The sequence below is a fragment of the Naegleria fowleri genome (genome assembly GCF_008403515.1).
Source record: "Naegleria fowleri strain ATCC 30894 chromosome Unknown tig28, whole genome shotgun sequence".
In the NCBI taxonomy this organism is placed as follows: domain Eukaryota; phylum Heterolobosea; class Eutetramitea; order Acrasida; family Naegleriidae; genus Naegleria; species Naegleria fowleri.
The window spans coordinates 712,343-733,831 of record NW_025407960.1 but is presented as its reverse complement, the minus strand read 5'-3'; the positions used below and the strand labels follow the sequence as shown (position 1 = coordinate 733,831).

Sequence of the window (21,489 nt, the reverse complement as noted above, 5' to 3'; positions counted from 1 at the left end):
ATCCAAAAATAAGAGAACCTATTTAAATTGATCTTGAACCAACAGAGAAGGTCAAAGAGCAATAAAGACAGAACATGGTCAATATTTTTTGACATCTGACATTTCACGTCCAAGAATTGAAACAAAAAAAAATGTCTCTCTCAACACTCACCTTCGAAAATCAAATCGATCATCGCCAAGACATTCCCCTTCTCGAATGCGCCACTCGTTGTACCTCTCCTCCTCAATATCTGGCCATGGCTCTCGCAGCCATCGGATCCACCATCGGAGATGCTTTGGGATCTCCGTTCGAAAACAAATCCCCGAATGAAATTTCGAACATGTGGATCTTGAAGAAATCGAATAGCTCATCATCATTAACCACTAATTCTCGACAATATGTATTTCCAAAAAAATTATGCCATTTGGGATTGATTTACACCGATGACACACAAATGTCCATTTCATTGATTGAGAGCTATTTGATGTGAGTTTTGATGAAATGTTTTAATCCTTTAATTTTGTCTTCTTTTGATGAATAACTGTATCATTTCTCCACTCTGATCATGATGAATTTATTATTTATTATGCGTGGATGATGAACAAATTTCTTCACCTTGACGTGATGATGCCATCTGTCAATATGCCAACGTGATCATTGTGACTACTTTAAAAATAATCCTCCAAAAACACTCAAAACAGAAATCAACGTCTCGATCCAATCTATATCAAAACCCTATGGAAAGCTCTCTCTAAGCAAGATTGGTTCTCATGGGCTGGATCTCCTCTCTCTCAATATCAATTTGGTGGATTTCGAGGAACTGGAAAAAATTTCAGAGAAAGTGTCGATTCATTGAATGCTGAATGTGACAATGACATTTCTCGACCAACGGCTGGAAATGGAGTGGCCATGAGATCGTGGCCATGTGCCATTGCTGCCTGTCGAAAGGATATTCCATATTATGATCAAATTGAACAATTGAGAAAAGACGTGTTGATGAATGGAGAATTGACACATAAGGACATTTTTGGAATTGTTCCTGCGTATGGAATTGCATGGCTCACTTATCAATGGATTCAGTAAGTTGTCCAGGATGGTATGATATGATTTGTTTCGATTCAATTGTTGTTTCTTCAAATTTTCTTTTTTCACACCAATTTGTAAATTCAAACTAATTTCCAATGTTTAAGAGGAAATTTAGTTGAATTGAACACTTTCGAACTCATTCGCGAGGTCATTCAGGAAATCAAATCTTTTGAAATTTGGCTTTCACAATTTCCCAATTATCAAAATGCCAAAGAACGAATCTATTCGACAAGTCTCAAAGCCATTCTCGATGAACTTTCCTCTTCACACACGAGTTCCAATCAAGAGTTGATTGACATTGCAACGAAAACCATTGTTGAAATTTCCAATCTCACGACCAAACAAAATGTAAAAAACGCAAACGATGGATTTGCAATGGCAAGTGTCACTTGTGCTCTTTTTCATGCCATCATTTTAAGAAATGAAGATTTTTTGGTATGTTTGAAAAGAGTCATTGATGTCGGTGGAGATACAGATACAGTGGCGTCCATGGTGGGTGCCATGGTGGGTGCCTATAAAGGATGGGCCATAAACATTTCCAATTCCAAATGGAATTCCAATTCCAATTCCAATTCGAAACAACAATTTGCCTATTTTGTGGTTCAACAAGTGGTTGGATTTGAATACTTGTATGAATTTTATAGACATTTCATTGAGTGGACACTTGGAATGCACTCCAATGAAGATGTCACCATGTTGAAGAGTCAGTATTGTGGATTTTTATTACAACAAGAGAAAGCAGTGACTCGCATCATCTTGTCAGTGGAAAATGACAAAAGAACTCCTCATTACAAGACATCTTCTCCAATGAACATGGTTACCAAAATTGGAAATCGATTGGCAACTGAAAGAAGTCAATTCTTTGGAAATGATGAAGAATTTGTGGAAAAAGTAATTCCTAAATATGCCAATGAAATTGAATGGATGAGTGATTCAGATATTCAAAAGATTTATTCAATGGTTTTTAAAAAGCATCAAATGGGACAATATGGAGGAAGAAGTATTCACAAGTAAAGTTCTTGTGGAATCCATTATTGATGAATTTGATAATTCTCCAAAACTACTTTCAACGTGTCAATGTGTCACTTGTCAATAAAAGAATTCAATGTCAAAAAAATGCAAAACAAACGCCAAGCACTCCAATCTAAAATTGAATTTCTTCTCTCTCAACTCACTCATTCCTATCCTCCTCTTTGTGATGATTACTCTAAAAACAACAAGAATGAACATTTGGCCCAACAAAATCTTGATTTGCGTTTTCAACTTTTAAAACTTCAACAATTATTATTGAAGTCCGACAATCAAGAATTGTTGAACAAATGTGATCAAGAATGGATGACAATTCTCATGAATTTCAATGAAATGAAAAATGCTTTCCCAACTCTTCGTCATGTTCAACGAAATGAAATGTCATCCGACAACATGACAAGTGACACTCGAAGTGATTCCGAACCATGTCCATCCATAAAGCATTTTCAAGAAATTTCACAACTGAACGCACAAGTGAAACAAGCAAAAGATCGTTTTTCACAAAAATTGGAAATGACTGATCGTTTTTATGAACAACTTTATGAGGGAGATTTGGAATCAGATATTTTGACACGCATTCAAGAACAATTATTGATGAATCCTTTCGACAAGTGTCATTCCAATTGTCAATCTCATGATTCAGCAATGTCCATTACCAAATATAGTATCACCAACGAACAACATACTCAACTCTTTCATTCACTTTTCACACACTATCAACAATTGAAAGATATTATTTTAGAGAGTGATTATGTTCAATTATTGAACGAATTGGCGATCAAAGCAGAGGATCATATTGAAAAAATTACAAATTTCTTACAGAGTCTTGAATTGTTTGACAATTCCACATTGATGAATGAAATTCATAAAAGATTGAGTTACAGCACTTTGAATGGTGTGAACGGAGGTCAAGAATTCATCAAAGCTTCGATACTTGCGATTCATTTTAAATTTTGGAAAGAAGATGCGTGTGCTGACATTCAACTGTCAAATTTGTCAAGTCAAGAATTCACTCATCTATTGGCAAATACTCTTCGAGATTTAGCAAATGGTTTAGAAGAAGGACATTCTCATGAAGGAGACATGTCATTATTGAATGAAATGATTCAACAAACGAAATTAGCCTTAATGGAAGAAGAACGCAATCTTTCAGAGATTGAATTGTCAAAAAAGTTTCCTCAAGAATTATTTGATGGACTTGTGGGTTGCATTTCGTATTATCGACATGTGCAACAAGTAGCAAATTCACTCGTTCAAGAATGTATTCCTTTAATTTTTCAGAAACACAAATATTATGAACATGCAAACGAGTGGATTCAAAAATTTCCATCGATGAAACAGAGAATGGATGAAATTACGAAAAAAAAGAGAAGTATTGAACGTTCCATTAAAAAGATTAACATTGAAATTGAAGGTTTGAAAGAAGATTTGATTGGTGATACAGATGTGCAACAACAAGAACTTTTGAAAAAGGAAATTTCTGAAAAGGAGCTCGAAATACTGACAAAAAAACAAGAAGCTCGACAATGGATGAATGAATCCAACGAAATTCGTCTGAAATTATTGACATTGCGACAACTTGGATTTTCAGATGTTTTTTCACACCTCTCTGAAGAGAGCGCTCCAATTTTGGGAATTCCAGAACTCTCTTGTGACTTTTTCAAGAAAATTTCTCCACTTTCTGGTTGGAGTGGTAACCACTCTGTATTTGAAGGAATTGATTTTCAATCGAAAAGATACATTATTAAGCAATATCAAGTGAGAGATCACAAAGATTTGGACAAGCTCAAAAAAGAATTGAAAATTCTCCAAAAAATTAAGCATCGAAATATTGTCACGATCGAAGGGTATTACTTGGAGACTAATTCTTCACACAATTCAATGACTATTTATGTAGTGATGCCATTCTATAATGGAGGAGATTTAAAAATTTTCATTTCTACTCAACGACAAGAACAGTCGAAAAATTTGGACATGATTTTCTGGGAACGTTTATGGAGACAATTACTTGTTGCGATTCAACACATGCATTCGAGTGGTGTGATTCATTGTGACATCAAACCAGAAAATTTTTATTGAAATGAATGAAGAATCTCATATTCGAGTGATTTTAGGAGACTTTGATGTGAGTTATGACACTCAAAATCGAACATTGAATATTCTCACAAGGACTGCTGGATCAAGTGGAACTCTCGAGTATTTGGCTCCTGAAATTGTGAAACTTGGACAAAAAGCATCGTTCATGTCTGACATGTACGCATTTGGAAAGACCATCCAAAATGTCATGACATCACAAGAATTGTCAGATTTTTCCTCGCTGAATCAATTAGTGGCACAATGTCTCAATGAAAATCCATCAAAAAGACCCACCTCATCAGAGGCATTGGCCAATGAATTTTTCGTTGTGGATACTCTTCCAAAAGAAATTGAATTCCAAAACAAGTTAAAGCAAGTGGAACTCGACAAACAATTATTGAATCAAAAACAGTCAGAAATGAGCGAATTATTGAAAAGTTTAGATCTTCAGAGACAAGAAATTCAAAGAAAGGTTTTGGAATTGGAAAATGAAAGACAGCTCTATAAAGATGAAAGTGAACATCAACAATTAGAAATTCAACAACAGATTTACAAGCTTCAGAAAAAGGAAAAAGCATTACAACAGTTGGATGAAAAATTGAGAAATGATTCCAAATCACAACTCATTGTCACATTGCCTTCTTATTGGAAACATCGACTCGTTGGAGAAGCTCCTCAACAAACAATGGTTGATGTCACCAAACACATGAAAGATATCTTCCAGGAATTGCTCGATTTCACATGCCGTACCTCGACATTGGGAAGCGGACGAGATCAACAAGTTCGAATGACCTACACTCGTTTGGTGGTGAGTCAAGTTTTCAGAATTGAAAATCCAACATTATTTTCCTTGTATAGTACACGAAAACAGCAACTTGTCTCTTATAACGATCCTGCAAATCCAATGAAGGTAAAACCTCATGAAGTGACACATTCGAATGCTCAGTCCTGGATCAAACAATGTGGTTTGGACATGACTTGCAACGAAGTCTATTTGTGGCATGGAACCAAACCGAATGTGGTCAACTCCATCACTGAACACGGCTTTGACGAGAGAGTGAGCAATTTAAGTGGCCTGTTTGGAGCTGGAATATACTTTGCAGAATATTGCAGTAAGAGTGATCAATACTGCACTCCAGACTCTAATAATGACTATTCCATGTTTTTCAGTCGAGTTGTGTTGGGAAGACAAATTTACAATGCAGGAGCTTCATCTAATTTAGGAAATCAACGTAGACCTCCACAAATTCCAAATACCAATGGAAGAGTGTATGATAGTGTGATTGGAAGATCGAATGCATCTTCAGGTTCATATGCTGAGTTCATTGTCTATGACAAGAATCAGTGTTATCCAGAATTTCTTATCAAGTATAAGAGACAATAGTGTTCACACACCATTTCTATCTTAATAAATTCAGGTAAATTGAAGACAAGGTTCCAGCAAACTCTCTAAGTATAGTTAGAAATTTGATACATGTTCAACAAAGTAGCTGCTAAAACTGCAGTAAGGCTGAACATAAAAAATGTAATTCCAATAGCTTGATACTTGTTGAGACTGGATGAGGTATTTGCAGAGGCACTCGATGTCTGTGGTGAGTTGTTTGGCGAAGAGATCGATGTTTTTGATGATTGTTCAGCATTTTCGGCACTCACAACTGTTGAAATGGTTGGCACAGGATTGTTCTCGACGTCGTTTAGTTGTTGTCTTCCTGGTGACTCTGTCGAAGACACATTCGTTGACAAGAGATCAGGAATGTCACTCATGTTTTCATCTTCCTCTTCTGAAGAAATTGTTAAGGCCGACAACATGGAAATTGTGTCTGCCTCCTCTTTAGGTTTTGTTGTTTCTGCACTGTTTGAAGAACCTGCGGTATTGACATTTGTGCCAATGATGTGTGTTGAAAATTTTGCCAACTCTTGATAGGACTTGGCATATTTTGGAGGTTTGTAATATTGATGGTCGTCTCTGGACCAGGGACTTTGAGTTTCATTGGATTGTTCGTGCCTTGTTTCTCCCGAAAGAGAGAGCTGTGAAAGATCTACAGTTTCAATTTCATAAAGTTCATTATCTACGGCATTGGTGATGTCACAGGCAGGTTGATCCGTTGAAAATGCATGGCCTGTAGATTCAGCAGTATTTTCAGACTCCTCCTCGAATTGGTCACTCTGATCAAGCGATTGAATGACATGTTGAGAATGATATCTGTTGATGAGTTTTCTTTCTTCTAAATATCGTTCATAGTCATATTCGTCTCCCATATCCATTTGTACTTCGTTAAGCTTAATTGTTTTCTGATGTGAACATCAGAATAAAGTGATTGATAAATAATAATAAACATTCATAATAAAATGAAACGTACAAGGACGGTAATGGAAATACTTGAGAACAATAAGACGCCTTTTAAAGCGAGTCTACATTTGCATGACAAAAAACTAATGGATGCTAATAAAAACTATTTCAAACTAAGAGGAATTGTCACAAAATTAAATAACATACACTAAAACCTATACTATGCACATTAAGAATGCATCCAACCACTGAAAGTATTAGCATGATAAATTCCACAACATAAAGTTTGTTTTCTGATTTTTCAAAAGAAGTGCCAATTAATAATTTGGCTGTCTCGCTTCCAACTAGTAGAAATAACAAATGTGCTGATTGCAACAATATGAAGGAATAAATTGAAAACCTCATAAATATACTCTTCAGCGTTCGTCCTGTCAATGATGCATGAATGACTGTGTTGAAGGCATTACACCCTGTATTGGGACATTTCCACCCCAAGTCAATTTGTCTTCTCGTGAGCCTCAATGACTCTCCACAATTCCAACACCTTCCCACAGGACGTCTTTGTTCTTTTGTAATTAATTTTACAGCCCAACTTGCAATCATCAAGACTGTCATTCCAATTACGATAAATTTCCAATATGTTAGGGCGAACGTAATGCCATACATGACCACTCTTATCATTTCATACAGCCATTCATTATCAATTTCTTGATGAACATTCGGAATGTTTGAATATTTCATTCTCGGATAAAAGGATGATGATGGTGATACGGTGGATGATGATGAAGGATCATTCTGTTCGTCTCCAATTACCACCAACACCACCACTTCATTCATCACAAGTAATACAAATAGTAGCAATCCTTCCAAACTACAGAAAAATAAATTCATGAATCCTCTTGAGCCTCGTGGTATTATTACTTTTTGTTTACCTCCGAATTTGAATATTTGCGTTAATGATGAGGATGATGAGGACAATCGAGCCTTCATCCTTTGTGTTTCAAACATTTTTTGGAGGCTTACAAAAAAAATTGAAAAAATATTTATTGGCCCTTCGGTGCCTCAGGTCTTTCGTTTTCCCAGTATTGATTAAAAGCTCTACCCATCAAGAGCGATAGGCTTACAAAAAAAATGTCGTCCTTCCGAATCGATCGAATTTTGAGTGGAATGGGACTCTGTTCCCGAAGTGAAGCCATTGTAGGTGTCAGAGGAAGATTTGAGAATGAATTATAATACTTTCAATATTAATAATAATCATAATATCAATATTTGGTTAAATTCTTTCAATGATGATGAAAATGATTGGGGGTCGGAATTTAAAATCATATTTTATATTATGAAAAATGATTTGATGTGGATAACATTTGATATTAATTTAATGTGATGATAATATAATTTAAAATTTATTTTAATTAATGATGAATTATCAAATAATAATTATGATTGATATTGAACTAGTCATTCATTAGAAAAAACGAAATCTTAGATCCCACTAAAAAACAACGTATCCTTTCACTCAAGCACAAAGTGCAAGAACAAGATATTTCGAAACTTCTCATCAATGGTTCTCCTTTTCAATATCCTACTCTCAACTTAACAATAGCGTTAAATAAGCCAATTGGATACTTATGCTCTACTGTGAGAGAGGAATCAAATCACAAACTAGTTTATGATTTGTTACCAGAAGAATTTTCTCGTAGGCATCCAACACTTGGTTATGTTGGTAGATTAGATCTCGATAGCTCAGGTCTTCTTCTATTGACACAAGATGGTAATTTTCATCATCGAGTGTTAAGACATGACATTGAAAAGAGGTATGAAGTGAACTTTATTCCTGAAATTGTTTCAGAGCATGAATTAGAAGAGATGAAGAAAATTTTCTTCTCTGGAGAGTTGCAATTAAGGAGTGAGGAAACAACACTCAAACCCATTACAAATTTTGAATATATTAATCCTTCCACAATATCTATTTCAATCGTAGAAGGAAAATATCATCAAGTGAGACGAATGTTTGCAGCATGTTCCAAGAGAGTAGTGGCTCTAAAAAGAACACACATTGGAGCGATTTCTTTGGAGGGACTTGAAAGCCCTGGAGAATGGTGTGTGATCAATACGGATGCTTTAGATGACTTTCGTTCTTGAAATTAACTTGAAGAGACTTGACATCATTCGATGCTGTGACACCTTACAGAAATTTGAATGGAATGTGGATCTATACTGTCCTCTTCTATGAACACAGTTCTTTGCTTTTCGAACAAAAATAGATTGAAAAAATGCACGAACGCAAGACTTCAAACAAAACCACCAACAAGACAACCAAGACTGCTGCCGAGACACAGAACACAACACAGACTCCATCACAAAGCCAGATCGACAAAGTAGAAGCTATTTTAGCTCAATATGACAAGAGTCATCAACTTTTGAATTCCATGATTGGTCTCGGAGATGAAATCATCACCCTCGGATCGAACACGTCAAGCAAACTGAAACAGCAAACAGAGAGAATCCATCATACCCAGAAAGATATTGACCAATCACATGCTCGTGTGAAGAAATTGTAAAGATGTCAACTTGTTGTTGTCGGAGCACAACATCTAGGCAACTATTCACTGGTGGAGGATCAAGTTCCTTTTAAGGTTCATTCCAAGATGAATGACTGCGAAATGTTGTTCATCACAAAAAAATCTCAAATTGAAAAACAACAACTTTAATTCTAGAATAAAAATGATGAATCGAAGGAGGAGAATTGTTCATTCGTCCTGTCCATTCTTCTTCTCCTTTGGTCGAGCGATGGCAAATCAAAACGATGGTATTTACTATTTGGAAAATATATCTTCTCGGAGCAACCCAAATGCAACGCTGACGAAAACGGGAAAAGGAAGTGGAATTATATTTTTCATGTGTTTAGGCTTGATAGTCGCCCTTGTGTTGGGCTATTTAGATGTTGCGAATGGTTGGAGGCCTCTGGCTCGTTTTCTTCCTCTCGGAGGTGATAAAGTGGACGAGTTTGGAAATCAGAGTGGTCAATATTCAACGAGAAAATTAGTGTATTCCACATCGAGAATTATTCTTGATGTTGCTCTCAGTAGAAATACATCAAAATGTTACAACCCTGATTTTTCAAAACAGCAAGATCCTTCGGTAATACTGCAGATGGATGAAAAATCTTTAATAAGTCAAGAAGCTCATGTGCTACATAGGCTATTTGACAGCGGCTATGCAGAATACATGTATAGAAGCAAACAAAATGTAAATATTTACAACGTCACTCAGGAGTTGTACTTGGCTCCAGGAAACATTCGAATGCCCTCTCCTCAAGCATTCAAAATTCTGTCATTGGCATCTATGGAAGATCGAATTCTGTGTTGTAGGGATGGTTTTTTGACACAGCTGACACAAGACCACATCGTAATCACACACTTTAATACAGGAATGAAACGAATTATGGACTGTGACATTACATCATCTAAAAATACTACAATTATAAATGTCTTTGGAATACAGACCATTGAAGGAGGACTAACTTCTGCCACTATAATGAGAATTGAATGGGAGAGCTTAGCATCTAGATCTGCAGAAATATTTGTTCTTGAAAAACAAAAAGACCAGCAATACATTGACTCATTTTTTGGAAGGATTTTAAGATCAAATATAGACCAAATATTGATAGCTGGTTCTTCTCTGGATAACTATTTTAAAATATTTAGAATTAGTAATAACGATATAGCAATTATGAGCGAGTCTTTAATTAATTTAGACTCACTACCAATGCAGCATCACTTGCCTCAATTATTTAATCAGTTTGCTCTTCCTTGTGAATTATTTGAAGACAGCCAAAAAACAACAATATTTTCTGTAGCAATGAACTCTGCAAGAACAACATTCTCTTTGGTATCAATGGAAGCCAGTACTTCTCAGGAGAGTGTTTTTATTTTGAAAGAGTATTTACCGTTAGTCGATCTATCCTCAGATGTGAACAAGTCCACGATCGATAACATTTTTTTGTTTAGAGGGGAAAATCTGCCGATAGTGGTCGCATATAGCACAGCAAGAATCTACCATTCCACTCTCTTCAGAAGTGAAGGAAAGCTGGACCAGTATTTATCAAATATACCATTAATATCGTCCAAAGGTGGAAAGCTTCATAATATGATGATGATAAATTATTGTGACGACCGAAACAGAACACTATTTGTAGAAGTAAGGGAAAAACAAATTTTAACATTCTCATCAACTTGGAGCAACACTACATCATCGTTGAATGATTACAAAATTGGATTCGTTAGCGACTACATGCCAGCGTCAGTGGAAGGAAAGAGGATTCAATTATTTGATGACTATGTATTTGATGGGAATATCACTACTTTCAATACCAACAGTACATCTGTAGTTGAAATTCGTTATTCCATCAATAACCCTGAAATTGGTATGAAAGCTACAGCCATTCACCTTATTCGGTTTGAATTTGATCCACAAAAATATTTTATTAATGGTGTAGAAACTCTGCTAATGATTTCCTATAACCCAATACCTGAAATATCAAAGGACCTTACATCTTTCTTTCCATATTCAAATGACTCACTGCTTGTTGCTGTTAATTATAGAAATGGCTCTCACATTTATTCTGAAGTTATTGAGTTTCAAACGCAAGATTGGACCATCACAAGAAGAAAACAATTTGATAACACCATTTTTTCAGATTCTCTTTACATCTATAATGATTACTTATACCTAGCGAACGCGACGTCTAGCGTTGCCATTTTAAGCTTACAAGATTTTTCGTCGTTTTTCTTACCGCTGGACAATACTGCAAGTAGTGATTCTGATCAAATAGAGAAGACAGTGAAAATTTCTTCAATAATCCACAAAAATATGTCACAACTCATTGAGACCGACCCTAAACCTATTTTCCCTTTGAAACCTTATATTTTCTATGCCACATCAAAAGGTAAAATTTATCAGATGGAGCTTGATGGAAAAAACACGTACATTGATTACGAGAATACCATCTCACTGAAGAACACATCATTGGTTCCCATGTCCGGAATATTTTTCAATCTACACCTTTATGTGACATTTTATCCTGGTCAGATATTGGATGTTGAATTTCAAGAAACCTATAAGAATGGAAAATATTCACTCCTTCCAGTTAGCCAGAAAATTTACAACCTTCCTTTTATCCAGAATACTCGAGATGTTTATTCCACCAAATGGACAGCAGAAATTGATTGCTATGCAGAGTATACTTACTTTACTGGGGATGATGAAGCGATTTACAAGTTAGAGATGAGATCTGTCCCTTTTTCCTTGTATGATATTGAACCAGTTAATATTTATCAAATAGCAGACATGAAAACATCAGATACCAGTGGGACCCTGTTGTTGATTGACCTCAAAGGCCATGTTATAATTAGAGATATTTCATTATATCCAGATATTAGATTTTATCTTGTCATTGCCGTAATCGCTTTGCTCAGTGTGACGCTATTTGTCATCAGCATTGTGTGTATCATTCCTGTTATTATGAGATACAGAAGAAGACAGTTAATTTCTGAGAAGAGGAAAACATTCAGAGAGCTCATTGTGAAAAGCAGTTTAGGAGGGCTCACCATCCAAAAGAGATTATATTTGGTGAACGCTCATAATATTTTTATCAAGAAGAGATTTAGACCAACTAATTTCATCACAAACTTACCTCATTCACAAGGCCCTCATGGAATTATGTTTGATGCAACACTTTCGAACACTCCAATCATGCTAAAGAAGGTCACAACACCTTTCAATGTTTACAGAGAAGAATTGATTGAGGAAGCAAAACAGTTAGCGTAAGTACTAGTGACCATGTCACATTATTTGAGATTACCTTCTCCATCATTCACTGTAATTACAACAACAATAGTGTGCTAAGACATAAAAACATTCAAAGCTATATTGGAATCTCAATAGATGACACCAACACAAAATATATCATTTATGAAAAGTTGCCGGATTATGTTTGCTCTTTGAGAGAATATGTCGAAGCAGGAATTATTCAGGCAAGTCCAAACGTACCACAAGCGAATAAGGACTCTCTCGACAAGTATTCCATTTCATTCCAGGAGAAACTGCAATTAATTAGAGATACAATCAATGGCTTGTCCTATCTTCACAGAAAGGGATTACTGATGCACGGAAATCTTAAACCAAGCAACATTTTAGTGCATTATGTCGAGCCAAAAGAAACAAAAACAATTCCGGATGAGGAGAATGATAAGTCAAGGCTGGTATCTAGTGTTAACGTTTTAGGGGTTGTTGACCGAAATGTTGCTCGAGTCACTGATTACGGATTTTTGAGGTATTGCAAGGATGTAGTATTTACCGAAACAGATCTCATGTTTAAAAGTCCTGAAGTGCTTCAGCGAAGGGAATCCACTCCTCTGAACCTCGATTTTAAGAGTGATATTTACGAGTTGTCAATTGTCATGTTCTCTTTGCTATTCCTTAGAATGCCTTATGAAGTTGTGAACATATCCCAAATCATAAGTGGAGAGTTGAGGCCACGATTTCCATTTGATCTACACAATGATGATTCCATTTGGAAATGGTTTGGTACTTTTTACGAAAATGATGACTACTTGGGTACAATCAATTTCAACATTTTGCATCACGATCCCAACAAAACCAAGTCATCTCTCGTCAAGAACATGAAAAAAATTTGCTCTACATTAGAATCCATGTGGTCCTCGAATCCAAGTGAAAGACCTTCCACAAAGCAATTGTTAGAAAGTCTCAAGGATATTCTTCCTTAAAAGTATTTCAATAATAATTATTATACAAATCATTTGTCTCTTACGGGAGGATTGTCGGAAGCCCAATGATGGCAACCAGGAAAGGGCCATTTAGCTTTCTAATCAAATATTTCAATAAGGAATTGTCAATCGTATCAAAATTTTCGACTCGAATCACGATTCGGCACAAGGCGTTCCCAAACACCAATTAAAGTCTACTGAAAAATTAGCATTTGACAACTGACAATCTGCTCAACCTTCAAGCAGGAAAAAACTCTCAATCTCTTGCGAATCACTCTCTCACAACGTATCAAGAGTCCAACAACACCTCTTTTAACAGTACAAAGGATTGATTGTGAGATCAATTATTGGTGTCGCGACGGTCTTCTCAATCTCACATTGAGCAAATCCTTTTGTCTCGTGATTCCGAAACAAAAAGCCTCCTGTGTACCTCTTGTTCAGAGAGAATTGTTGGAGAACTGGCGATCACTGCGAGCAAGACCCACCAAAAAACAACAACCAAAACAACCACAACAACAACAACAACACTGAAACCTTGTTGTTGGAATCCAACATTCCATTCGCACAACAACAAGAACCAATTCTCTCACCAGCTCAGGTTGGTGCTTTGCATTATAACACTTCAACTGTATTGATCGTTCTGTATCTTCCTTCATAACACTACTACTGAATACGCAACATGATGTTAGGAACAAGAAAAGGCTTATTGAATTCATACGGGGGAGGAGTAGATTACAAGAGAAACACCATGAGCCCTCATTCTCCTTCTTCTCCATCCATCAGCAGCGTTGTTGTTGTTGGTGGTGGTGGTGGTGTGGGTTCTGCCTCTCATCATCATCGTCCTTTTCATGAGATGACGAATCCCAACAACAACAACAACAACCATCGCCGATCTGCTCCGATCATCAAACAAAGCTTTTCTCATGCGAATTATAATCCCTACCAACAACAAATTCAACAACAACAAATTCAACAACAACAACCACAACTCCCACAACTCCAACAACCCTTCCATCATCAACCTATGAATAATATTCATTCCACTTCATCCTCTCCTGAACTACCACAACAACCTCACCAACAACCTCACCAACAACCACAACAACAAAAACATTACAATGCTTCCAAGACTTGTTTCAAACAAGGAATCATGATCAAACAGGGAGCCAAAGTGAAGAATTACAAAACACGATACTTTTTACTCTATTCCAACCGAATGACCTACCACAAGATGAATAAGAAGAAGGAATACAACAAGACTCCTCAAGGAGAGATTTCCTTGAAAGGCTTAACCACTTCCAACATTTATGAAATGTCGCACATGGATCCACGTGCTCAGAAAGAAGGTTTGAAATTTGGTTTTGTGGTGGCCGATCAGGAACATGCTCGAAATTACTACTTGTTTACAGAGAGCAGAGAGGAGTCGTTGGAGTGGATTCATGCCATTCATCAAGTGGTGAATATGAGTGCAAGTTTTGAACTATTGGCCAACAGTGGTTCAAATCTTCCTTCGAATTCGGTGCCATCGAGTGGTAATAGTCCTGTTGTGAATTCAATAGTGAATCCTATTATGAATAGTATGAATTTTACGACGTCGTTTACAATGAATACGACCGTCGCTGCCTCGAATGGTAATAGTAGTAATATTCGAAATTCAATGACACCCTCCACTCCAACCTCTCCTTCTTATTCTCCTTCTCATCCTTTCCTTTCGAAAAAGAAGAGTGATTTACAACAACAAGCAGTACTGTCATCGACGTCACTGAATTTGTCTCAACTCGAGCAACAAGGAACACCTCGTTCCTCACAACGATTGTTGCAACAAGCGAATGTTGACACTATGATCACTTCTAACTATACTCTGTCATCCTCTCTCGTTAATTCTCCTCGCATCTCTAATACTCAAAATTCTCCTCTTTCTTCATCACCTCTCATAATATCCTCCTCTAATTCTTCCTTCACTGGTGTGACAAGCGTTCTCAAAGGATCTCAAGAATCTGAGCTTACCACTGTTTCTACGTCATCCAATTCTTTAGTGGAATTTATGAATGCAGTGGATCCTTTGCCCGAAACAAGTCCTCGCCTTGAGAACGTTGAAGAAAATGTCTCTGTTTCGACACCAATCTCCACTACAGATACAACATTGAATCCATTCAATACGTCACCAAACATGCAACAAGAAAATCCAAGCATCATGACCGATGAGGAAGAATTCAGCGTTGCCCTTAATGCAGCTGCCATCTTTTTGAAAGACGAAATGGAAAGAACTCCACAAGAACAAGCTTATGTTGTTGCTATGAATTATTTTCGAACACAACTCGATGAACACTGTAAAAAACATAACTGCAAGCCTGCCTATGGCCTTGCTCTGGGCACTGTCATTTTCTGCATTCCAGAAGAGCAACGAACTGCAGCAGAGCAAGAATATTATCAGGACGTTGTGAATCAATTCATGTCAAGTGTTAACTTGTTTAGTTTTCTCACAACTCAACTTTCTTCCTCACAGAATGAGATTGAATCAACTCCAACCATTGATTTTGATGATGTTTCACTGGAAATGGAGCAACACTTGGTGGACATGTCTTGCTATCTTTCTTATCATTCTTCTCAAATAATTCCAATTCATATTCAAGTTGAAATTGCAAAAGCGTGTAAGGAAATTTGTAGGAAACCACCTCACGAACGAACCTTCGATGAAAATGAATTTGTAGAACGTCTTTGTGAATTACACTACATGTTTAAACGACTTTATTATAAGAATGGAATTATACCAAATCAACTCACATTACTTGCATCAATTTTACTTGGAATGGATCATGAATTATTCGGAAACTTTCAAGTATTGGAAGAAATGAAGCTTAAATCTTACTTTGAGCAAACACAATTATCAGAACAAAATCTTGTGGGACATTTCTCTGATAAGGACGATGAAATATTACAACCTCCTAGCAATTTTTCTCTATACGCCAACATGTTGGACGTGAAAATGTATGAATTGAAACAAAGTCTGAGAAAATCCAACAACAGTCAACAATAAATTTGTTGATGATGTGTTGAGAATTTCTTCATCTTCGAGAATGATGATCCTTTGGATGAATTGTTTCTCCACAGTGGAGTTGCACTTCAAATTCTGAGTGTCGACATAACGCATGCTAAATGATGTTTCACACATTCTCTTCACAGACTCTGAACAAACTATATCCAATTGAAGCTTTTTTGCAACTTGCATTATGGTAGACAAGTTATACTTTCTACTACTGAGCACACTAAACAATTGTTTCCTTTCTTGACTTCCAACATTTCCACAAAAACATTCTTGAGAAATTAAGGCAAATCTAAAATGCACCAAGTCTCATTCCTTTTAAAAACCCTTCGATACAAGAGTTTCATTCCGTCGTATTTGTTGGCAGAACCATTGCAATGACAATGGGGAAAAAATCCATTGTGGAACATTCAAGACGACATCCAATCGATTTTGGTCACTGTGCATAATCGATAGAGCAAAATGTAGGATTGAACGTTGGAGGTGAGAAAAAGGGTGTCGCAAGGAAGTTGTTGTGGAGATTTCAACTTGGTGAAAGCTGTGTTTGAGATGGATACGATTTCAGTGTCGTTGACAGTTGCATAGATCCATTCACTTCTGACCATTCATTTCAACGATCGATCGATACATTCCATTCACTTCTGTCTCATTACATTAATCTCCTGTGTGATCTTGTTAAGTGTCGCGGCATTGAGTGTCACTTGAAAACTCATCGTTTGGGTTGTCATTGAATGAGTTGAGTCATTATGAATGGATCCTTTTCAGAGTTGTTGATTTCTAAAGAAAGAGGTTGTTGTGGTCAAACTCAAATGTAGATTCCTTCATGACTTGTCACAACAGGTTTAAAAAACAATTTTTACCCTTTTTGGAAATACCGCTTTGGTATGACCTTAATGAAGAGGAAATACAAAACAATTACAACTCGTCGTGATGTTTGGATCTTTTTAAAAATTCTAAATTAACCTCTTTAATTCCTCCATTGAGTTTAAATTATTTCAATTTTGAATCATTAAAAAGTCAGTAATGCGCCATTCTTTGGGTCACCTTGTGAAAAGAGGAAGCATTTGCACCATTCACTATTTGTCTGTCCAAATCTGGAAATTCTCTGAAGTCGTTCTTCCATAGCATCGACAATATTCATCCAAGTTGAGCCTATCATTCCTCAAGCTACTATTATTTGGTAGCAAGACTTGATGAGTTTAAACAATTTTCTTTCTTAACAAAATGATAACAATCATTGTCATAACTCCCATAAAGCAAAGAATGCCAAAAAACCAATAGAGGTCTTTTTGCTGCTGTCCAGGTACTTGCACATTCATTCCAAACACTCCGGCCTTAATGTTCAGAAAATGAAGAGACGAAATATTTAGAGTGACAAAATACTGCACGAAAACTTACAATTAACATCAATGGAGCATAAATGATGGCCATTGCACTCAAACGATTCATAAATTTGTCTGTAGTTGCCATTGCCTGGGCTACCTCAATTTGTAACTTGGTCAAATAATTTGTATGTGACTCGTTGAGAGAATCAATGGCAATATCCAACTTTTCCGTACAGAAAGTAATGTGATCCAAAACGTCTCTTAAAAAAAATCTTCACGTCCTCATTGAAATATGTAGTAGAAAGATGATGCGAAACAATATAAACCAGCATTCGATGCTTTGGGAAAATCAGCTTCTTTAGGACAATCACTTTTCTTTTGAAATCGGCAATATCATTAATCACTGTATTTCCAGCATAGGCGCTCGAAAATGAAAGTGCATACTCATCGATCATGTCACAACTACGTACAACTCCATCTACAATGGGAATTATTCGGTCAATAAAACCATCCAACATACTGTGAAAAACAAAAGATGGAGAAATTGACATGGAAGCATATGAATGGGAAAAGAGAGGAGATTCTCCATTATTGATGCTCTCGGTTGTGTATACTCTTTTAAGTTTAGAGCGTCTTCCAATCTTTGAATATTGCCTTTCCAAGTGGTCTAACATAATTTCAGAGGCAATAAATGGCTTTTCATGAAATGTGATAATGCATCGATCATACAACAATAAATGAACAAAAATACTGGGATATAATTTGACTTTTGGCCGTTTCTCTTCTTTCTTCTTTTTTCGTGTAAAATATCTTGATAAATCATAAAAATTTTTTGATTTTGTGTTAATCTCCTCAATTTGATAAGTTTCTTCGTCTCCATTCTCCTTCTCTCTCACGCTTAAAGATGCAAAAAAATAATCATCAAAATACTCCCATTTGTCGGATGCATCAAAGTGGTCACTGTAACAAGATGCTGCTGTTATTTTCTCAAAATTAAAATACATTCTCAATGTATCTACATCATCATTGGTGAACCCTTGACAATCAATCCAAAATTGAGGCAACTCATGATTCGAAGCGTCAAATGTTGGATCTAATTTTTTTGCTTTTGTTTGAAATTTGATATCTTTCTGAATGAATCTTATCAAGTCATCAACATTTGAAAAGTACCGTCTCTCCTCTCTATCGAGAGAATAATACAGAAATCTTGTCCCAGTTGCATCAAAAAATTCATAAGAGTCTTTTAAACTTAATCTCAAACCAGTATCTTTGTTAATACTTGTCACAGTATGAAAACGAGATTTTAAAACATCTTCAATAGTAGGAAGTAATTTTTTGTCGGGAGAGGCATTTGCAATGAGTGGTGATCGTTCCTCTAATTCAAGATTTTCATCATATCGATACCTTGGTTTAGGTATATTTTCAGTTCCAATTACTCCAGTAAGATCGTTACTCCTTTCAATGGATTCTTCCTCCTTTAAATGAGTCTCTTGATCCCGAGTTAGTTCTTCGTGAGTCACTGGAGAAATGGATTGATAATCCCGATGATGATAAACACCTCTGGTCGGATGAAGTGCTGGCTCCTCAATATTCATTTGCCAGCCAAGTCCCGTGCTTCCATGAGCACGTTGTCGTGCAAGCCTTCTCAGAAGAATGGAAGATGAGCCAATCATTCTCATCACAGACACGAATATTTTTTTGAGAAGTGATGAACATTTTTGATCTTGAAAGAGGAACCTTCATCGCGGCATGAGGTGCTTTGACTCTCTTTCTGAAAAGCGAAGAGAGGATGAAGCGAAGAGAATTGAAGATTCAAGAAGGTGAGTTTTTGAATGAGGAAATTTGGCGCTGTTCATGGGTATTTGAAAGAGGGGAATGTTCGTGAGGAAAGAAGAAGAAAAACGCGAAAATACTTTTTGGATTCACAAAACTTTCGGATGATGAGGAATGGCAACAAGGAAGCTATAGCGATGAACAAAGGATAAATAATGATAATTAATTTTTGTAGTCGTGATGAAATTTAATATTACAATTTGGTTGGTGAAGTTTTATTATCCATCAAAACAGTAATGATGATGATTAGAAGAAGGGTTGTGATTTTACAATTATGTTTAGGATGTTATCAGTAGGATGGTGATGATGTGCATGGAGAAGACTATTGCTTGTTGCTCTTATGCGATTCAATAATAGTACAGATCTGTTGCAAACAACAACAAATGATGAACAATTATTTCGGAGTATATATACCACTTAGCTAGTGGGAGAGATGAAAGATCTGTTGGTTCTAAAGTTTTCCTCCTCTTCAAAATTCTTAGCAGCCTCCTTCTCATTCATGTACCAGTCATCTCTTTTCAAATTGTCTTCTCCTTCAACCATATCAAAGCTAAAATTAATCTTCTTTTTCTCTTCTTCCTTCTTTTCGGGGGTAGTGGCTGGCTTGTCCTTGGAATTGTTATTATTTACATCATTGTTGCGTACGCACAGGTTGGAGTGAAACGATGATCCAACCATGTTTCTGGAAGCTACGTTCAAGAGCACTCTGTTGTGGCCACAATGGTGGTGGAGAAGTAGAGATGAAGATTTGTTGAACAAGGAGAGGAATCTCATGTTGATAGAGCGGGGAAGCAGTGAGTTGTTTTTTTTTAATTGTGCTTGTGGTCAACTACAAAGGAGAAATATTGTTTTGCTTGTTATAAAAATCCCCGTATATAGAAATTAGGCGAGATCGGACTGGTGTGATACTATATAGTTTGGGTGTATTGTAAACAACCTGGCCACATGTGTGTGTGTGATGATTCGTAAATAGTCGTTTCAAGCCTATGAACAACTCGATTAAGGATGTTTTGGTCATGCCATAATCGCCAATTCATTAGTCGAAAGAACCGTAAAGATAAGGTTCCGTGTTCCATACTTTTCCTTTCGAAACAAAAATGTAACCTTTCCAAGCTCAAAGAAAAAGGAATTGAAACAATTATTAGCACACACGTCCTTCTCCTGAGAGTGTTCAACACATCGAGAGTTCTCTCGTCTCAAATACATCATCAGAGCCACTTGCAAGCAGGACATAAAAAGCCTCTCTCGAGTCGGAGCCTCACGGGATCATCAAACAACAACAAAAAATGAAGCCAGGATCGTAAGTAAACCTCTGCTGCAATGATCTCGTTTGTGTTTGGCTTACCGAAAGATTTTTTGATGAATGATCGGTATTGATCTTGTCTTGGTGCGGAATGGAACAACACAACCACCACCACACGTGAAAACACTCAACATTTCAATGTAAATTAACACATTCAAACGCAATATTGCGTCTCCATAACAACAACAACAACAACCTTGTTCACTCCCCACAACAGCATTGGAAACGAAAAGCAAGCCGATGAGGAAGTCAAGCAAGTGATCGAAGCTGTCAAAGGAGAAGTTGAACAAAAGCTCGGCAAGACATTGCAAAAGTATGAACCACTCAAATATGCCACTCAAGTTGTTGCTGGTACCAATTACTTTGTGAAGGTGGATACTGGTGATGACATTGTTCATCTTCGTATCTATGTCCACTTCTCCGGAAGCAAGCAATTGCATGGCGTCAAGACAGGTGAGACTGCCACCTCTCCAATTCAACACTTTTAAATTGTAGTGCAATGACAAAATGCGATTCGACACAATAAAGCCACCCATTTATTAAATATAGTATAGACAAACCTAATCTTGACATCAACGAAAGGGTTCGCATTGTTTTACAAAAAGCACTCTCCAAACTCCACCGTTAAATACCAATTGTTTCGTATTTTGATAAATGCTGCTGTGTCAACAAAGCCTCAACTTGGTTTTTGTAAACTTTTCAACCAATCATAACGATTGAGAATTTTTAAAAGTGG

The 21,489-nt window shown here is 36.5% G+C and overlaps 10 protein-coding genes across 10 annotated transcripts; 7 read left to right on the top strand and 3 right to left on the bottom strand.

The window, feature by feature from the left end:
* Positions 1–131: 131 nt before the first annotated feature.
* Positions 132–2,080, top strand: FDP41_002170 (uncharacterized protein; the record flags this gene model as incomplete). Its single annotated transcript, XM_044705336.1, has 3 exons — positions 132–466; positions 682–1,059; positions 1,171–2,080. 3 exons carry the CDS (start codon positions 132–134, stop codon positions 2,078–2,080), a joined length of 1,623 nt encoding a protein of 540 aa, XP_044563813.1.
* Positions 2,081–2,182: 102 nt separating this feature from the next.
* FDP41_002169 (uncharacterized protein) lies at positions 2,183–5,555 on the top strand (the record flags this gene model as incomplete). Its single annotated transcript, XM_044705334.1, has 2 exons — positions 2,183–4,105; positions 4,161–5,555. The coding sequence occupies 2 exons, from the start codon at positions 2,183–2,185 to the stop codon at positions 5,553–5,555; spliced, it is 3,318 nt and encodes a 1,105-aa protein (XP_044563812.1).
* A 65-nt stretch (positions 5,556–5,620) lies between these two features.
* Positions 5,621–7,469, bottom strand: FDP41_002168 (uncharacterized protein; the record flags this gene model as incomplete). Its single annotated transcript, XM_044705333.1, has 3 exons — positions 5,621–6,463; positions 6,532–6,624; positions 6,669–7,469. 3 exons carry the CDS (start codon positions 7,467–7,469, stop codon positions 5,621–5,623), a joined length of 1,737 nt encoding a protein of 578 aa, XP_044563811.1.
* Positions 7,470–7,592: 123 nt separating this feature from the next.
* Positions 7,593–8,603, top strand: FDP41_002167 (uncharacterized protein; the record flags this gene model as incomplete). Its single annotated transcript, XM_044705332.1, has 2 exons — positions 7,593–7,658; positions 7,920–8,603. The coding sequence occupies 2 exons, from the start codon at positions 7,593–7,595 to the stop codon at positions 8,601–8,603; spliced, it is 750 nt and encodes a 249-aa protein (XP_044563810.1).
* Positions 8,604–8,734: 131 nt separating this feature from the next.
* Positions 8,735–9,022, top strand: FDP41_002166 (uncharacterized protein; the record flags this gene model as incomplete). The annotated part of the gene is made up of 1 exon (XM_044705331.1): positions 8,735–9,022. One exon carries the CDS (start codon positions 8,735–8,737, stop codon positions 9,020–9,022), a length of 288 nt encoding a protein of 95 aa, XP_044563809.1.
* Positions 9,023–9,185: 163 nt separating this feature from the next.
* On the top strand, positions 9,186–13,249 carry FDP41_002165 (uncharacterized protein; the record flags this gene model as incomplete). Its single annotated transcript, XM_044705330.1, has 2 exons — positions 9,186–12,286; positions 12,361–13,249. 2 exons carry the CDS (start codon positions 9,186–9,188, stop codon positions 13,247–13,249), a joined length of 3,990 nt encoding a protein of 1,329 aa, XP_044563808.1.
* A 679-nt stretch (positions 13,250–13,928) lies between these two features.
* FDP41_002164 (uncharacterized protein) lies at positions 13,929–16,286 on the top strand (the record flags this gene model as incomplete). The annotated part of the gene is made up of 1 exon (XM_044705329.1): positions 13,929–16,286. The coding sequence occupies one exon, from the start codon at positions 13,929–13,931 to the stop codon at positions 16,284–16,286; it is 2,358 nt and encodes a 785-aa protein (XP_044563807.1).
* A 1,205-nt stretch (positions 16,287–17,491) lies between these two features.
* On the bottom strand, positions 17,492–19,290 carry FDP41_002163 (uncharacterized protein; the record flags this gene model as incomplete). The annotated part of the gene is made up of 3 exons (XM_044705328.1): positions 17,492–17,626; positions 17,691–17,840; positions 17,896–19,290. The coding sequence occupies 3 exons, from the start codon at positions 19,288–19,290 to the stop codon at positions 17,492–17,494; spliced, it is 1,680 nt and encodes a 559-aa protein (XP_044563806.1).
* A 577-nt stretch (positions 19,291–19,867) lies between these two features.
* On the bottom strand, positions 19,868–20,224 carry FDP41_002162 (uncharacterized protein; the record flags this gene model as incomplete). The annotated part of the gene is made up of 1 exon (XM_044705327.1): positions 19,868–20,224. The coding sequence occupies one exon, from the start codon at positions 20,222–20,224 to the stop codon at positions 19,868–19,870; it is 357 nt and encodes a 118-aa protein (XP_044563805.1).
* Positions 20,225–20,736: 512 nt separating this feature from the next.
* FDP41_002161 (uncharacterized protein) lies at positions 20,737–21,241 on the top strand (the record flags this gene model as incomplete). Its single annotated transcript, XM_044705326.1, has 2 exons — positions 20,737–20,750; positions 20,971–21,241. 2 exons carry the CDS (start codon positions 20,737–20,739, stop codon positions 21,239–21,241), a joined length of 285 nt encoding a protein of 94 aa, XP_044563804.1.
* Positions 21,242–21,489: the final 248 nt, after the last annotated feature.